At 41.2% G+C, this 12,833-nt stretch overlaps 1 protein-coding gene across 1 annotated transcript in view; it reads left to right on the forward strand.

The window, feature by feature from the left end:
• Positions 1–11,471, forward strand: part of RabX4 (RAS oncogene family member RabX4) — a 43,887-nt gene extending 32,416 nt beyond the window's left edge. The window contains exons 2-6 of the mRNA XM_045768905.2: positions 4,893–4,953; positions 5,941–6,079; positions 6,188–6,280; positions 8,039–8,152; positions 9,500–11,471. Coding sequence (XP_045624861.1) covers positions 4,893–4,953; positions 5,941–6,079; positions 6,188–6,280; positions 8,039–8,152; positions 9,500–9,598 — 506 coding nt within the window. The 3' untranslated portion in view covers positions 9,599–11,471. The remainder of the gene's footprint in view (positions 1–4,892; positions 4,954–5,940; positions 6,080–6,187; positions 6,281–8,038; positions 8,153–9,499) is intronic.
• Positions 11,472–12,833: the final 1,362 nt, after the last annotated feature.

The following is a 12,833-nucleotide window of genomic DNA, read 5'->3' on the forward strand; positions in this document are numbered from 1 at the left end:
TGATGTGGTTGTGGGGGGGGGGTCGTTAGTGGTGGTGGTGGGTGCTGTGGAGATTGTGAACTGTTGGTGGAGTTAAAAGGAGTCATTGAGCTGTCGCCAGTGTGTCTGTGGCGCGGTGCCCGACGCCAGCCATCCAATCAAAAATATTCTTCCTCTATGTCTATTGATTGGGCAACACTCACTCGGCCTCCATGAACCACCATCTCACAATCTTTAGTTTCATTGCTGAAATTGAAGAAACCAACTTACTTAGCAAGTGAAACATTGAATGCCAGAGTTTTATAAAACTAAAAAGTTATATTTGCTGTGCATGATTCGTGGTACTGAGTCAGACGGGACACGCCACGGGTCTCCTTGCCTGCTGAGACGAGCTAGGCTCCTAGGACACGCCATGGGTCTCCTTGCCTACTGAGATGAGCTAGGCTGCCAGGACACGCCACGAGCCTCCTCCTGTGCTTTGACAAGTTAGGCTGGTAGGGAGGACATACCACGCAAATCCGTACCAGTAGCAACATGCTAGGGGGGAATCACAACAGGTTTCTTTCCCCATTGGGAGAAGCTAAGCTACTAGGGAGCGCGCCACGGGTCTTCTAACTAACTGGGATAAACTGGATTGCTAGGAGGTGCCTCTTCACCTGCTGGGACACACTAAGCTGTTATGGCCACCATACTGCAGCATGAAAATTTACTAATTACGTCTTAATATTAGCATAAGTACAAAATAAATTAAAAAAAATTCTGCAGCCGTATGGTCGATAGGAAGACTTTAGCAGGTGTCACGATTGACCTCCGCCCTAATATTACCCAATAAATTATAATCAAATGTGTATATATTATTGTGTATATAAAAATACCGGGATGAAATATTCACCTTGTAAGTTTTTGTCTGCGGTATAAATCAAATACTAATTAATCTATATACAAGCTAGTGTTTAACTTATAGCTTTGGCTGGAGGATGGGTTAGCTGGTTGATGGATAAATCCACGAGATGATGGACTAGTAAAGGCAGGACCGGATTAAGAATTTCGTAGGCGTTTGGCCCCTCAAAGATGCGAGGCCAAATTTGACATCATATGTATTAAATAACACAAACTAATATAAATATGAATTAGACTGAAAAAAATATGTACTCTTTGAAACAAGTTTTTTCTACTATTTTGCTTTTATCTATGGTCAGAATATGCTTAGTAGAAAATAATCAATATAAATGTTAACAGGATTAAGTAAAATCGAGGTATTTTTTCAATTTATTTACTGTATAATAATAATATTATATAATATATAATAATATAAGTTTAATAATATCCTGTAGAAAACGGGGGAAGAAAAGTTCTCGTTTTATATTTAGTAGGACCCCACTAGCTCGTAGGCCCTAGGTACTGTGCCTAATAGATCAACTGATAATCTGGCACAGGGTAGACGGACACACACAAGTTACTCATTTTGTGGCCACGACAATACAATTTCAAATACGTTTATTGAGACAATAAAAATACATCTCAAAGGGATAGAGTAGCTTAGGCTATTTCTACCCCCCTAAACGTCAATATAATAGCCGGATGTGACTCGGCCTTGCCGTGTATGGCTTGCGGCTATGTACAGGTAGCCTGTTGCCGGAAAAGTACTGTATCTTACGGCAGAAAAACACACTTAAGATATTTGGCTTTCCCTGGCGTCTCCAGGGGGAAGCGAACACCGGACTACGACCCTGGATCCCAGCTGGGTACAAGTGACAGGATGAACAACCCAGCGGGTTTTCTTCCTATTGGGGAGTGTTGTGCATGCTGCTATGGCGGTGTGTCCACTCACAAGATGAGTGGCGCTGCCCAATAAACTCGCCCCTCGGGGCAAAATTTAAATTTAAATTTAAATACGACCCTGGAAGACTGACGACACTCAGTGACCCTCAAGTCCGAGACGATAAGGCGTCAAGCGTCCAGTGAACTCTGGGACAATCGAAGAACGCACAAGGTGTCTCTGCGCAGCCCGTCCGTCCTCATAAACAAAGGCCAAATGATCAACCCGTCCTTAGGCCAGGCTCGTTAAAGCAGCGGCCTGTCTCCCAAGTAGCATTCATCAGTTTTAACATGTTGTGTATTAAAAATAGGCTTGTTTTCATAAACAAATCCACAAGGGCCGTGACGAGGATTCGAACCTGCGTCCGGGAGCATCCTAGACACTGCCTTAATCGACTGAGCTACGACTCAGTTTTACGACTGAGCTTGTTTTATTATCAAATTTATATTATAATATATTAAAGTTCAATGTATAGTTAGAATAGGTATTTAGGCTATGTTGACGATTATTTGTATTTGAAATACGTTGGTGAAGCATTTGCAGAATTGCGACTCGAACAGAGGTCGTCAGCGAAGCACTGTTAGAGAGATGTTCTAGCGTCATCCGTTGAGTCGTGTGTAAACCGTTTTCATTCATTAACAGGGGGTTAGGCAGCTGGATTAACGAGCATTTGGCTTTTGTTGATGAGAACGGGCGGACATGATCGTTACATCAACCGCTAAACATCCTGTTTGTGAATGAAAAACACAACACACACGACTCACAACTCGATAAATGCTTCACCCACGTATAACAAATATAAATAATCCAGCCAGCAAACCCCGTGTTTATGATTAAAAAACGGTTTACATACAGTCACAAACGATAACGTTCAAACATTTCTTCATTGGCGACCACTGTTCGAATCGCAGCTCTGTAAAAGCTTCACCTACTTACTGCAAATGCATATAATTGCCAACAGAACCTAAACATCTACCCTAAGCTGATTTAGATCTAACCGTACACCAAATGTAAATATTATAATATAATATTAATTTGTATAGGGATATATCCAGAATATGAATCAAGTACGTTGAAATTTATGAATGCGTCGCAAAAATATATAATTTCCAACATAACGTAAATGCCTAACCTTACCTATACCTAACATTGTATACAATTCCAATATATATATACATACGAATACTAATTTACACTTGCGAAAAATACCTATTTTGAATGCACAGTACGTTAAAATATATGCGTGCGTCAGTATGGTTGGCCACAAGTTGGGCGAGCCTAACCTGAAGACAGATTCCTCCCGTATCAGGGAGACATGAGACCGATGGACACGGCGAGAGGTCGCAACTTGTCCTCCTATGAAGAACGTCGCATTTCGCTCGTATGCGTTACATCAGGTCAAAAATTATCGTACTAGAAAATGGAAGCGGCTCGCGAAAGTGGCATATTGTCCCGTTGGGCGCATCCGATCCCACGAGTTCAAGTATGTTTATTGAGACAAGAAAGAAATACATCTCAAAGGGATAGAGTAGCTTAGGCTATTTCTACCGCCCTCCAGCGTGGGAGTGCCACGGGCAGAGGAAATGTACAGAGGGTGCGGCCGGGGGCACCCACCAGACACTAGTGGTGGCGCCACGAGAACAGCACAGCTATCGACCACAGCTAAATCCTGCTCACCATTGTTCTGGAGTGCCGATTTGTCGAGCGCATTTGTCTTGTCCGACTATCCTTCTGTGTGTTCTTTTTTTTCCTCTCTGTAACATATGGATGTTCTAGACAATTGCCTGTAAATTCACCGGTCAGATCTTCAAGGACCGTGGCTGGAGATCCACAAGTGCCAGGTTGAAGAGGGGCGGGGGTCTAGGCTTCGTGGTCGAGGGTCTAGGCTTCGTGGTGGTCGAGGGTCTAGGCTTAGTGGTCGAGGGTCTAGGCTTAGTGGTCGAGGGTCTAGGCTTCGTGGTCGAGGGTCTAGGCTTAGTGGTCGAGGGTCTAGGCTTCGTGGTCGAGGGTCTAGGCTTAGTGGTCGAGGGTCTAGGCTTCGTGGTCGAGGGTCTAGGCTTCGTGGTCGAGGGTCTAGGCCTAGTGGTCGAAGGTCTAGGCTTCGTGGTCGAGGGTCTAGGCTTAGTGGTCGAGAGTCTAGGCTTAGTGGTCGAGGGTCTAGGCTTCATGGTCAAGGGTCAACACACACACACACACACACACACACATCTAGTCAAGCACAAGACGAAGCTGGAAAAAGTTCAGAGGTATGCCACTAGGCTAGTCCCAGAACTAAGAGGCATGAGTTATGAGGACAGACTACGTGAACTGCATCTCACGTCGCTGGAAGACAGAAGAGCTAGGGGAGACATGATCACCACATACAAAATTCTCAGGGGAATTGACAGGGTGGACAAGGATGGATTATTTAACATAGGTGGCACACGCACAAGGGGACACACGTGGAAGCTGAGTACCCAAATGAGCCACAGAGACATTAGAAAGAACTTTTTCAGTGTCAGAGTAGTTAGTAAATGGAATGCACTAGGAAGTGATGTGGTGGAGGCTGACTCCATACACAGTTTCAAATGTAGATATGACAGAACCCAGTAGGCTCAGGAATCTGTACATCAGTTGATTGACGGTTGAGAGGCGGGATCAAAGAGCCAGAGCTCAACCCCCGCAAGCACAATTAGGTGAGTACACACATTTTTCTCTCTCTCTCTCTCTCTCTCTCTCTCTCTCTCTCTCTCTCTCTCTCTCTCTCTCTCTCTCTCTCTCTCTCTCTCTCTCTCTCTCTCTCTCTCTCTCTCTCCCGACACACACCCCCAATAGGTGGGTTGTGTCACAGGCAAAATTAGTAGCGGAAGGCTTGAAATTAGCTATATGAACGGAAAGCTTGAAGCTTCGTAACAGGTATTAAAAGTCATCTATTCCTGGTACCTACCCGTATAAAAATTAAATTAAAATAAAGAATGGGAAACCACTGTTCGATAACCCTAATGCATTCTAATGTCATTGTTATTTTGAATACTATTACTAAATATAAGGTTCCTTCTGAGTCAAGAACCGATTCATTTGCGTGTCTCAAGTTACTTTATTTTTTTTTTTACAGGAATCGACTTCAAGCAAAAAATAGTCAACCTGGACGGCGTACCTATCAAGTTACAAATATGGTAGGTAAAGAGAAAGAGACGGACAGACAGACAGACAGACAGACAGACAGACAGACAGACAGACAGACAGACAAAAGCCAAACTCATAAAAAGTCCAGAGGTATGTAACTAGGCTTGTACAAGAACTGCGAGGATTAAGCTATGAGAAATGTCTGAAAGAGCTGAACTTAATCATGCTTGGGAGACATAATTTAGGAGATAAAATAACGGCAAATAAGAGTACCAGGAAAACTGATATGATCAACAGAACCAATCCACAAGGGCCGTGACGAGGATTCGATTTGTTCATTTGATGCATCACGTTAGTGTGATTTCTGTGTGTAATGATATAATGGCGAAGAGGGAGAACGGCCTATTGACATAGCTCGGGTGCAGGGGGGGAGTTGTTTAAAACCCTGGTTTGTGTCTCGGAGAGGCTACGGGATCCAGTAAGTTCAGTAGAACTTCGGTTTCTCTTTTTAACTCTGTCGTAGCTCATTCAATTAAGGCAGTGTCTGGGATGCTCCCGGACGCAGGTTCGAATCCTTGTTACGGCCCTTGTGGATTTGTTCATTTACAAAAAGTTAAATTGGAAAACCGTGAAATTTGCTCTCCTAGTAATATGATCACATTATACCAGATTACCAGAAACAGTACCAAGTGGAACTGTAAGATGAAACGGGTGATAACTCGAAACCCGAATGAGTAAGAGGAATATAAGTATTTTATCGATGCACCAATAGTACACCTGCTTGACCAGTCCAGCAACGAGGAGGCCTGGTCAAGGACCGGGCCACAGGGACGCTAAGCCCCGAAATCATCGCAAGGTCGCAAACTAAGATAGTAAGTCGAGGCTTTCTATATTCATAACACATATAGGCTTGGGAGTCTTTATCGTAGACAACTGATAACCGAGGGGGTGGGGCCGGGGCCCCCCCTAAAGTTGGAAACTAATGCCAGCAAGACGAATAAGTAGCATGATTAATGTGTGAATATTTGTGATTGCAGGGACACGGCGGGGGAGGAGCGGTTCAGGACCCTGACGACCGCTTACTACCGCGGGGCCCAAGGCATCGTTCTCGTCTATGACGTCACCAACCTCGACTCCTTCAACCACCTCTCTTACTGGTTAAGAAACATTGAAGAGGTGAATCTTGCGTTGTGTTTCCATCTTACATTAGTATATGTTTTTCTTGCGTAACTATTCATGCATATAAATATATATTCTATCATTTGAAAATATGATTTGTTACAGAATGCCTCGCCGGAGGTGGTGAAGGTGCTGGCGGGAAATAAATGCGAAGTGAGCAACCAGCAGCGAGCCGTCGACAAGGAGAGAGGACAGAAGGTCGACTTGCCCTGCATAACTCTCTACTTCTTGTCCAATCTCCTCTACCTTTGACCCCCCCCCCCAATCACAACTTAAACCCAACATCCCCCCCCCATTCCCCACTTAAATCCAACCCCCCCCCCCCCATAATCACCTCTACCTAGGACCGGATTTAGACCTGGTGGGGGGGGGGTCGCCTGGGGCACTTCATTTTCGGGGGACCCTCGACATAGAAATTCAATTGTATAGCAAATAAGAAAGTGAACTTCAATGGTGATAAACCGCATGCTCGAAAAAATGTTTAGGTTCCAACGAAACTTTTTCTCAATTTTATTGATTAAGAATCAATAAAAAAACTGATAAAAAATTTCAGTTTGTAATATAGGCTAGTGATATATTACAGGTGATCAGATAAGGCATGAAGTGATGTAATGCCTTTATTTATTTAAATTGTACACATCCCTAAGTTTTGCTTTTTATACAGCTGTATAAGATATTTATTATTGTATTCACACTAAATAACAGCCGAACAAAAGAATAATAAGAAGTTTAGTTTTCCCTCTTTCTAGTCACGATCAGCAATAACAGTTTAAAAGGAATCACAATAAAAGTGTACGAGATCAGGTCAGAAACAGCACCCAGGCAAGTACGCATTTTAAGTACTTGCAATAATAAGTAAATTTACTTATTCTTACAAGAATAAGTAAATTTCTTGCATGATCTTAACAACCTGCAACAAATCACCAAATTTACAAATCACACTTTACACAGGTAATTGGAATTAGCAAATCATACACTACATTACCGTATTTCTCTGCATCAAAGACGCCATTTGTTTCCTTGAAATAAGGTTCACAAATTTACCATGCATTTTAGAGGCCAAAGGTTACGTTTTCTATTGATCTATAACCTTAAAAACGTACATCTTTTCTAACGTATAGTCATTAAATATACTGTGCGGTTACTAAAAATTAATCCTAGGTTACCATATTATTACATATACTTTGTTAATTACACACACACTTTGTTAATTTTTTTAATACTAAAACTAATTTCACAATTATTACTGTTTTTATAAAGGAAGTCTGAAGGGGGGGGGGCCTCTGGCAATGGGACCTGGGGCAATTGCCTCTTTTCTCCCCCTTATAAATCCGGCCCTGTCTCCACCCAACCGTTTCCTCAATCACCTCACCACCAATAGCCTAACCATCTCTTCCCATCATCCCACCACCTCCAACAGTCACCCCACCACCTCCAACAGTCACCCCACCACCTCCACCAATCACCCCACTACCTCCACCAATCACTCCACCACCTCCACCAATCTCCTCAATTACTCCCACCCGCTTCCTCTTACACTACATAAGAACTGAGAATTAGCATGCATGTGTAAATCCTGTAATTAAAAAAATAATCTTCAGCAAATCACAGTGCTGTACTAAAACTTGTTTTTTTTAATAATAATAATACACTCGCCGGAAAAAATTAAGGACTATAGTAAATGAACGTTAATATATTCATTACAATTGAAATCTTTTAGTGTTTTTTTGTGACCTGTGGCGAGAATTAAAGATCAAAAATTAAGTAAATAGCTGTATAAACATTCTGATGATTAATTTCAGCACTGCCACTTGCATGAAAAAATAAAAAAATATTTATTTTCGGCTGTTTAAAATATATTTGCATCAATTAACTATTCATGTTAGTGTCCATTCATGACTGTGGTGTCTGCAGGAGGATCTGTGTGAGTTGTTTTTTTGACCTGTTTACCCACAGCTGGCGGAGAGCTTCGATATGCCGTTCTTTGAAGTGTCTTGTCGAGGAGACGTGATGGTTCAGGACTCCTTCCTCACGCTGGCGAGGCTTATACGAGACCTCCGACAGAGACGTGTAGGTCAACCAACCCTCTTTGGTTCACTACTGCATGTAGTTGTGTTAGATTCAGCTTCTGGGAACAAAAAGTTGCAAGTAGCACGGGCTATGGTGAGCCCCGTAGTGGATTTACCTGGCATTAGGAGCAGGGCTGTAATTGTTCACTATTGCATCACCTCCTGTTTTATATCCTATCTCATCCATGATTGTTATATCAAAATTAGAGACATTTCGTGGATTTAACACTTGAAGCCAGATTATGTTTTTTATTGGGAGAGCGCGAAATTATTGTTATCTTTTTAAAATATTCAACATACTTCCCCTGTTGGTCATATAACATTTCATCAAATTTTATGTAAACTATGAGAGCATGTCCTCCAGCTATTTTATTTTTCACGAGGATTTATATTAAAGTAGCTTTATTAGTCTAATTAAAGTGTCATATTTTTATATATCTTGAAGCCTTTATAACATTCTCCAAAATATGTTTACCTGCCATTCTGCCCAAATTCGGCAGCTTATTAACAAATCATATTAGATTCTGGTTAACTTCGCTCATCTTACGCCAAATGTGTTCAGTATTTACCACTGTTTTATATTGTTAGTGCAGCATTACAAATTTTCCTTAACAACTGGCTGCCACTTGGAAATTAAATCTCAGGTCTCGGCACTATCGAAAGTTTCAGTGACTGCAATAACATCTTGATTTTTTGGACTCACTGTAGCTTCTTGCATGCAATGATCCATCAACTCCTTCGGGAAGCAGACTCTTAAAGGATTATATAATATGTTTCTTTCGTTGTTTAAATTTGTATTGGTTTGTAATGTTTCCATTAGATGTTTCCTTTCCTTTAGATTTTCCTTTCTTAACTTTTCCGGCAGACGTCCAGTCCTTTACCTTGTATCAGTTTTTAGTCTGACGAATGTTAGCGATAGCCTCATCTATTGGACAACGGTGAGGCTCCCTCACCGTTGTCCAATAGATGTCCCCCCTATACCGAACAACAGTCCCCCTATACTGAACAACAGTCCCCCTTATACTGAACAACAGTCCCCCTATACTGAACAACAGTCCTATACTGAACAACAGTCCCCTTATACTGAACAGCAACTCCTTAATAAACATTATTTTGCTTTTAGTATTATTTTACCGGCTTTATTGACCTTTCACACATTTTTTAAATTAGACTCTTCTTGCGTATTATTTTGATAGTGTCTGTTATTCTCCCCACTATTGTGTGAAATAGACTCGGTGTTTAAGTTGATTAACTTCTGTTCGTCCTGTGTTAAATAGACTCTCAGATAGTGTCTATTCTCCTCACTCCTGTGTGAAAACCTGACTACAACGGTGATGTGTTCCTACAGGCAAGCCTGTTTGAGGAGCGGGAGCGGCAGAATGAAGGAGTTAAACTGGAGGCAGATCAGAAGGGCGAGAATGGGGCCTCGAGCTGCGCGTCGTGTTGAGGCTGCGGCTTGTCAGCGTCTTGTCGGATGCCTCCATACTCTACCTGTGTGTCCTGCGCATACATGCGTGTGTGTGTGTGTGTGTGTGTGTGTGTGTGTGTCTGTCCTGCTCATGCATGCGTGTATATGTGTGTGTGTGTGTGTGTCCTGCTCATACATGCGTGTGTGTGTGTCCTGCTCACACGTGCGTGTGTCTTGCATATACATGCGTGTGTGTGTCTTGCTCCTACATGCGTGTGCGTGTCCTTCTGATACATGCATGTGTATCCTGTTCATACCTACATGTGTATGTCCTGCTGATATCTACATGTATGTGTCCTGCTAGTACCTACATATGTGTACGTGTGTGTGTATCTGCTATCCGCAGCAACCATCACAGTGATCTCCACCTTCTAACACCTCTAAGACAGAAATGAAGAGAGCGAGACACTAGGCTACACTCGACATCAAAAGGCGTAAGAGATAAACAACAAAATGTAGTTGAAACTATTGTTCTAATTTGGTACAGAATATCAAGTTAGATTTCGTGAAACTTAAAATGATGAAGCTGTTGTCGGAGCTAAACGTAAATATAATAAGTAAATGGAACAAATATAAGTCATACTGCGAGTCACATTGCAGTAATAGGCCTCGAGTCACACTGCAAATACACCGTAAGAGGTTCTGCAATCTTGAGACAACCTTGATATTTCAAGTTTAAGTTTGTTTTTCAGTAAACAAATTCCGTGTTAAAAATGTTTAAAATATTACAAGCACTGCTTTCATAGAAGGTTGATTATGAATGTATGGAATGGAAGATTGTTTAAAGTGCCACAATCACCTGATTTATACAGAGTAGTGAATAACTGTGTCTGGCAGACCGCTGAAATTATTATACTTATGGAGCACCGTAATGCACCATAATGTATGCATGATGGAACACATTCTTTTCCCTCTACATACCATAGTTTTTTTTTATAATGATAACAAAGAGCAATTGTGATACATTGAATTATTACCTTGCTGGGCCCGCAAGGGAGTGTTGCCGCAATGAGTTCTACCCAAATAATTTGTTAGTTAAATCTCTGTATTGTCGTAATTCATGTGCACTTGACCCATGGTTTAGGCTGTATTGTTAGCAAACCTGTTGCAAATGTATACTTGGTATAAAAATAAACCAGACTTTGTATACAGATATGTTTATAGTGTAAATGGTATGAGAATAATGTTATAATGTATTTGACGTCTAAATCATACATTAAATTGGCAGTCGTCCATGTATCTTATGTATGCACACAGCCAAAAGATATATTTGTTTGGTACATGATCAACCAGGCTGTGACTTATACGTCAGGCTGCTCGCAGCCGCGTCCCAACAGCCTGGTTGACCAGTCCAGCAACGAGGAAGCCTGGTCGAGGACCGGGCCGCGGGGACGCTTAGCCACGAAATCTCAAGGTAACCTCAAGGTACACAAGAACGAAACCTGTATTGCGCAGATACATTGTATGCATGCCTAAATTGTATCTGACAGGAATTTGTATATGAGCTGGACTTTAAACAGATATATGACTATATCATATAGTCAGATATATAACTATATATGACTTGATCTCGGAACATGGATTGCATGTGACCTGGCCGCATGTATCCTGAGTCACGTGTATATGAAACTAAATTTTCAGCACATTCTTAAGTTCCGTGAAATTTGTGTGCTTCTATACACTGGTACTTCTATTATTTAGCATTGGTGTCAGTAGAGAATATAGAAGTACTGCTCTTACTGACTGCATTTAAAGAATAAATGTGATAATGAATGACGATTTTGCAGCAATGACTGAGAGGACCTATATAATTGATGTTACTTCCAGCTGAAATAAAATAATTACAGCTCCATACATTCAATTACACATTCACTGGAAAGCACACAGTTTACAACCTACAGCTCCTTCAGTGCACCGAACATGAGTGCATACAAAAATATGTCCAGACCTTTCAATAGCTGGTGTATTCCACACACATTAGAACTGGCTGAACTGTGTTGTAAAATTAAACTAGGGAGTCACGCGTCATCCAAAGAGCCGTAAAATTTACAGAGACGTGTACGACACAGTTCTGGTCATCAAGCTGGATAAATGTCTTGTCTAGGGTGAGCCTTGTGGTAGGTTTACGAGCCAATTGGGGCCAGATTCACGAAAGCACTTACGCAAACACTTACGAACCTGTACATCTTTTCTCAATCTTTCGCGACTTTGTTTCCAATTATTAAACAGTTAATGAGCTCCGAAGCACCAGGATGCTGTTTATAACAATAACAACAGTTGAATGGGAAGTTTTCATGCTTGTAAACTGTTTAATAAATGTAACCAAAGCCTTCAAAGATTGAGGAAAGATGTACACGTTCTTAAGTGCTTGCGTAAGTGCTTTCGTGAATCTGGCCCTTGCAGGTAGTAACATTCCTCTTTTTATCTTCGGCAAGAGAAAGCCTCTCACGTCATTTCTTGCAGCCTAGCCTAAGTCCAATACACAAAAATATTAATTTTATGAAAACAATATTTTAAACCCCTGAATGAAACGCTCATCACATATTCAGAAGTGACATGAAACAGTTGAGATGAGTTATACGAGAGAGCAAGTCTAGCATCCCAGTCGTATAGGTTGGGCTGTGATCGGTTACACAGGCGTTAATTACACTGCTCTAGGTAACCACCTCACTCGTCTGGCAGCCTAAGAGCAGTAGATGCAGCGGTCCAAAAATTATATTACTGTTCTGGTATATTAAGAAGATAGCATTGCATGTCACGGCAGTATCACTCGAGTGCAATTCAATTTTAGACATGCAAATTTTGATTTTCATTGGATTATATGCACAAAGCGCAACCTTCATTTGTACAAAATTTTAAACAATGCAATACTATGCAGAATAACTACATTTATAATTGTGGTTTTTTCTGCATTTTAATAGATCAGTGTGTTTTATATCGTTGTTGCAATGTAATACTATATCTATAGTGTTAATTTCAGGGAACTTGCACAGTTAAAAAAAATAACATAAATACATTATATACATACAGTGAACGTAGGAGAAAACCGGGGAAAACACTCATAAATTGGAGCAGCTTATGGTAGGAAGCTGCAAACATTTACACTGTGAACATACTAAAATATAAATTACTTTTACATTACACTTAAGAGCAATGCAATAAAAGAGCAGCACTGAACGTTGTGATACAGAGTACAGTATGGCAAACTTGCAAT

The sequence above is a fragment of the Procambarus clarkii genome, chromosome 51, assembly GCF_040958095.1.
Source record: "Procambarus clarkii isolate CNS0578487 chromosome 51, FALCON_Pclarkii_2.0, whole genome shotgun sequence".
Taxonomy (NCBI): domain Eukaryota; kingdom Metazoa; phylum Arthropoda; class Malacostraca; order Decapoda; family Cambaridae; genus Procambarus; species Procambarus clarkii.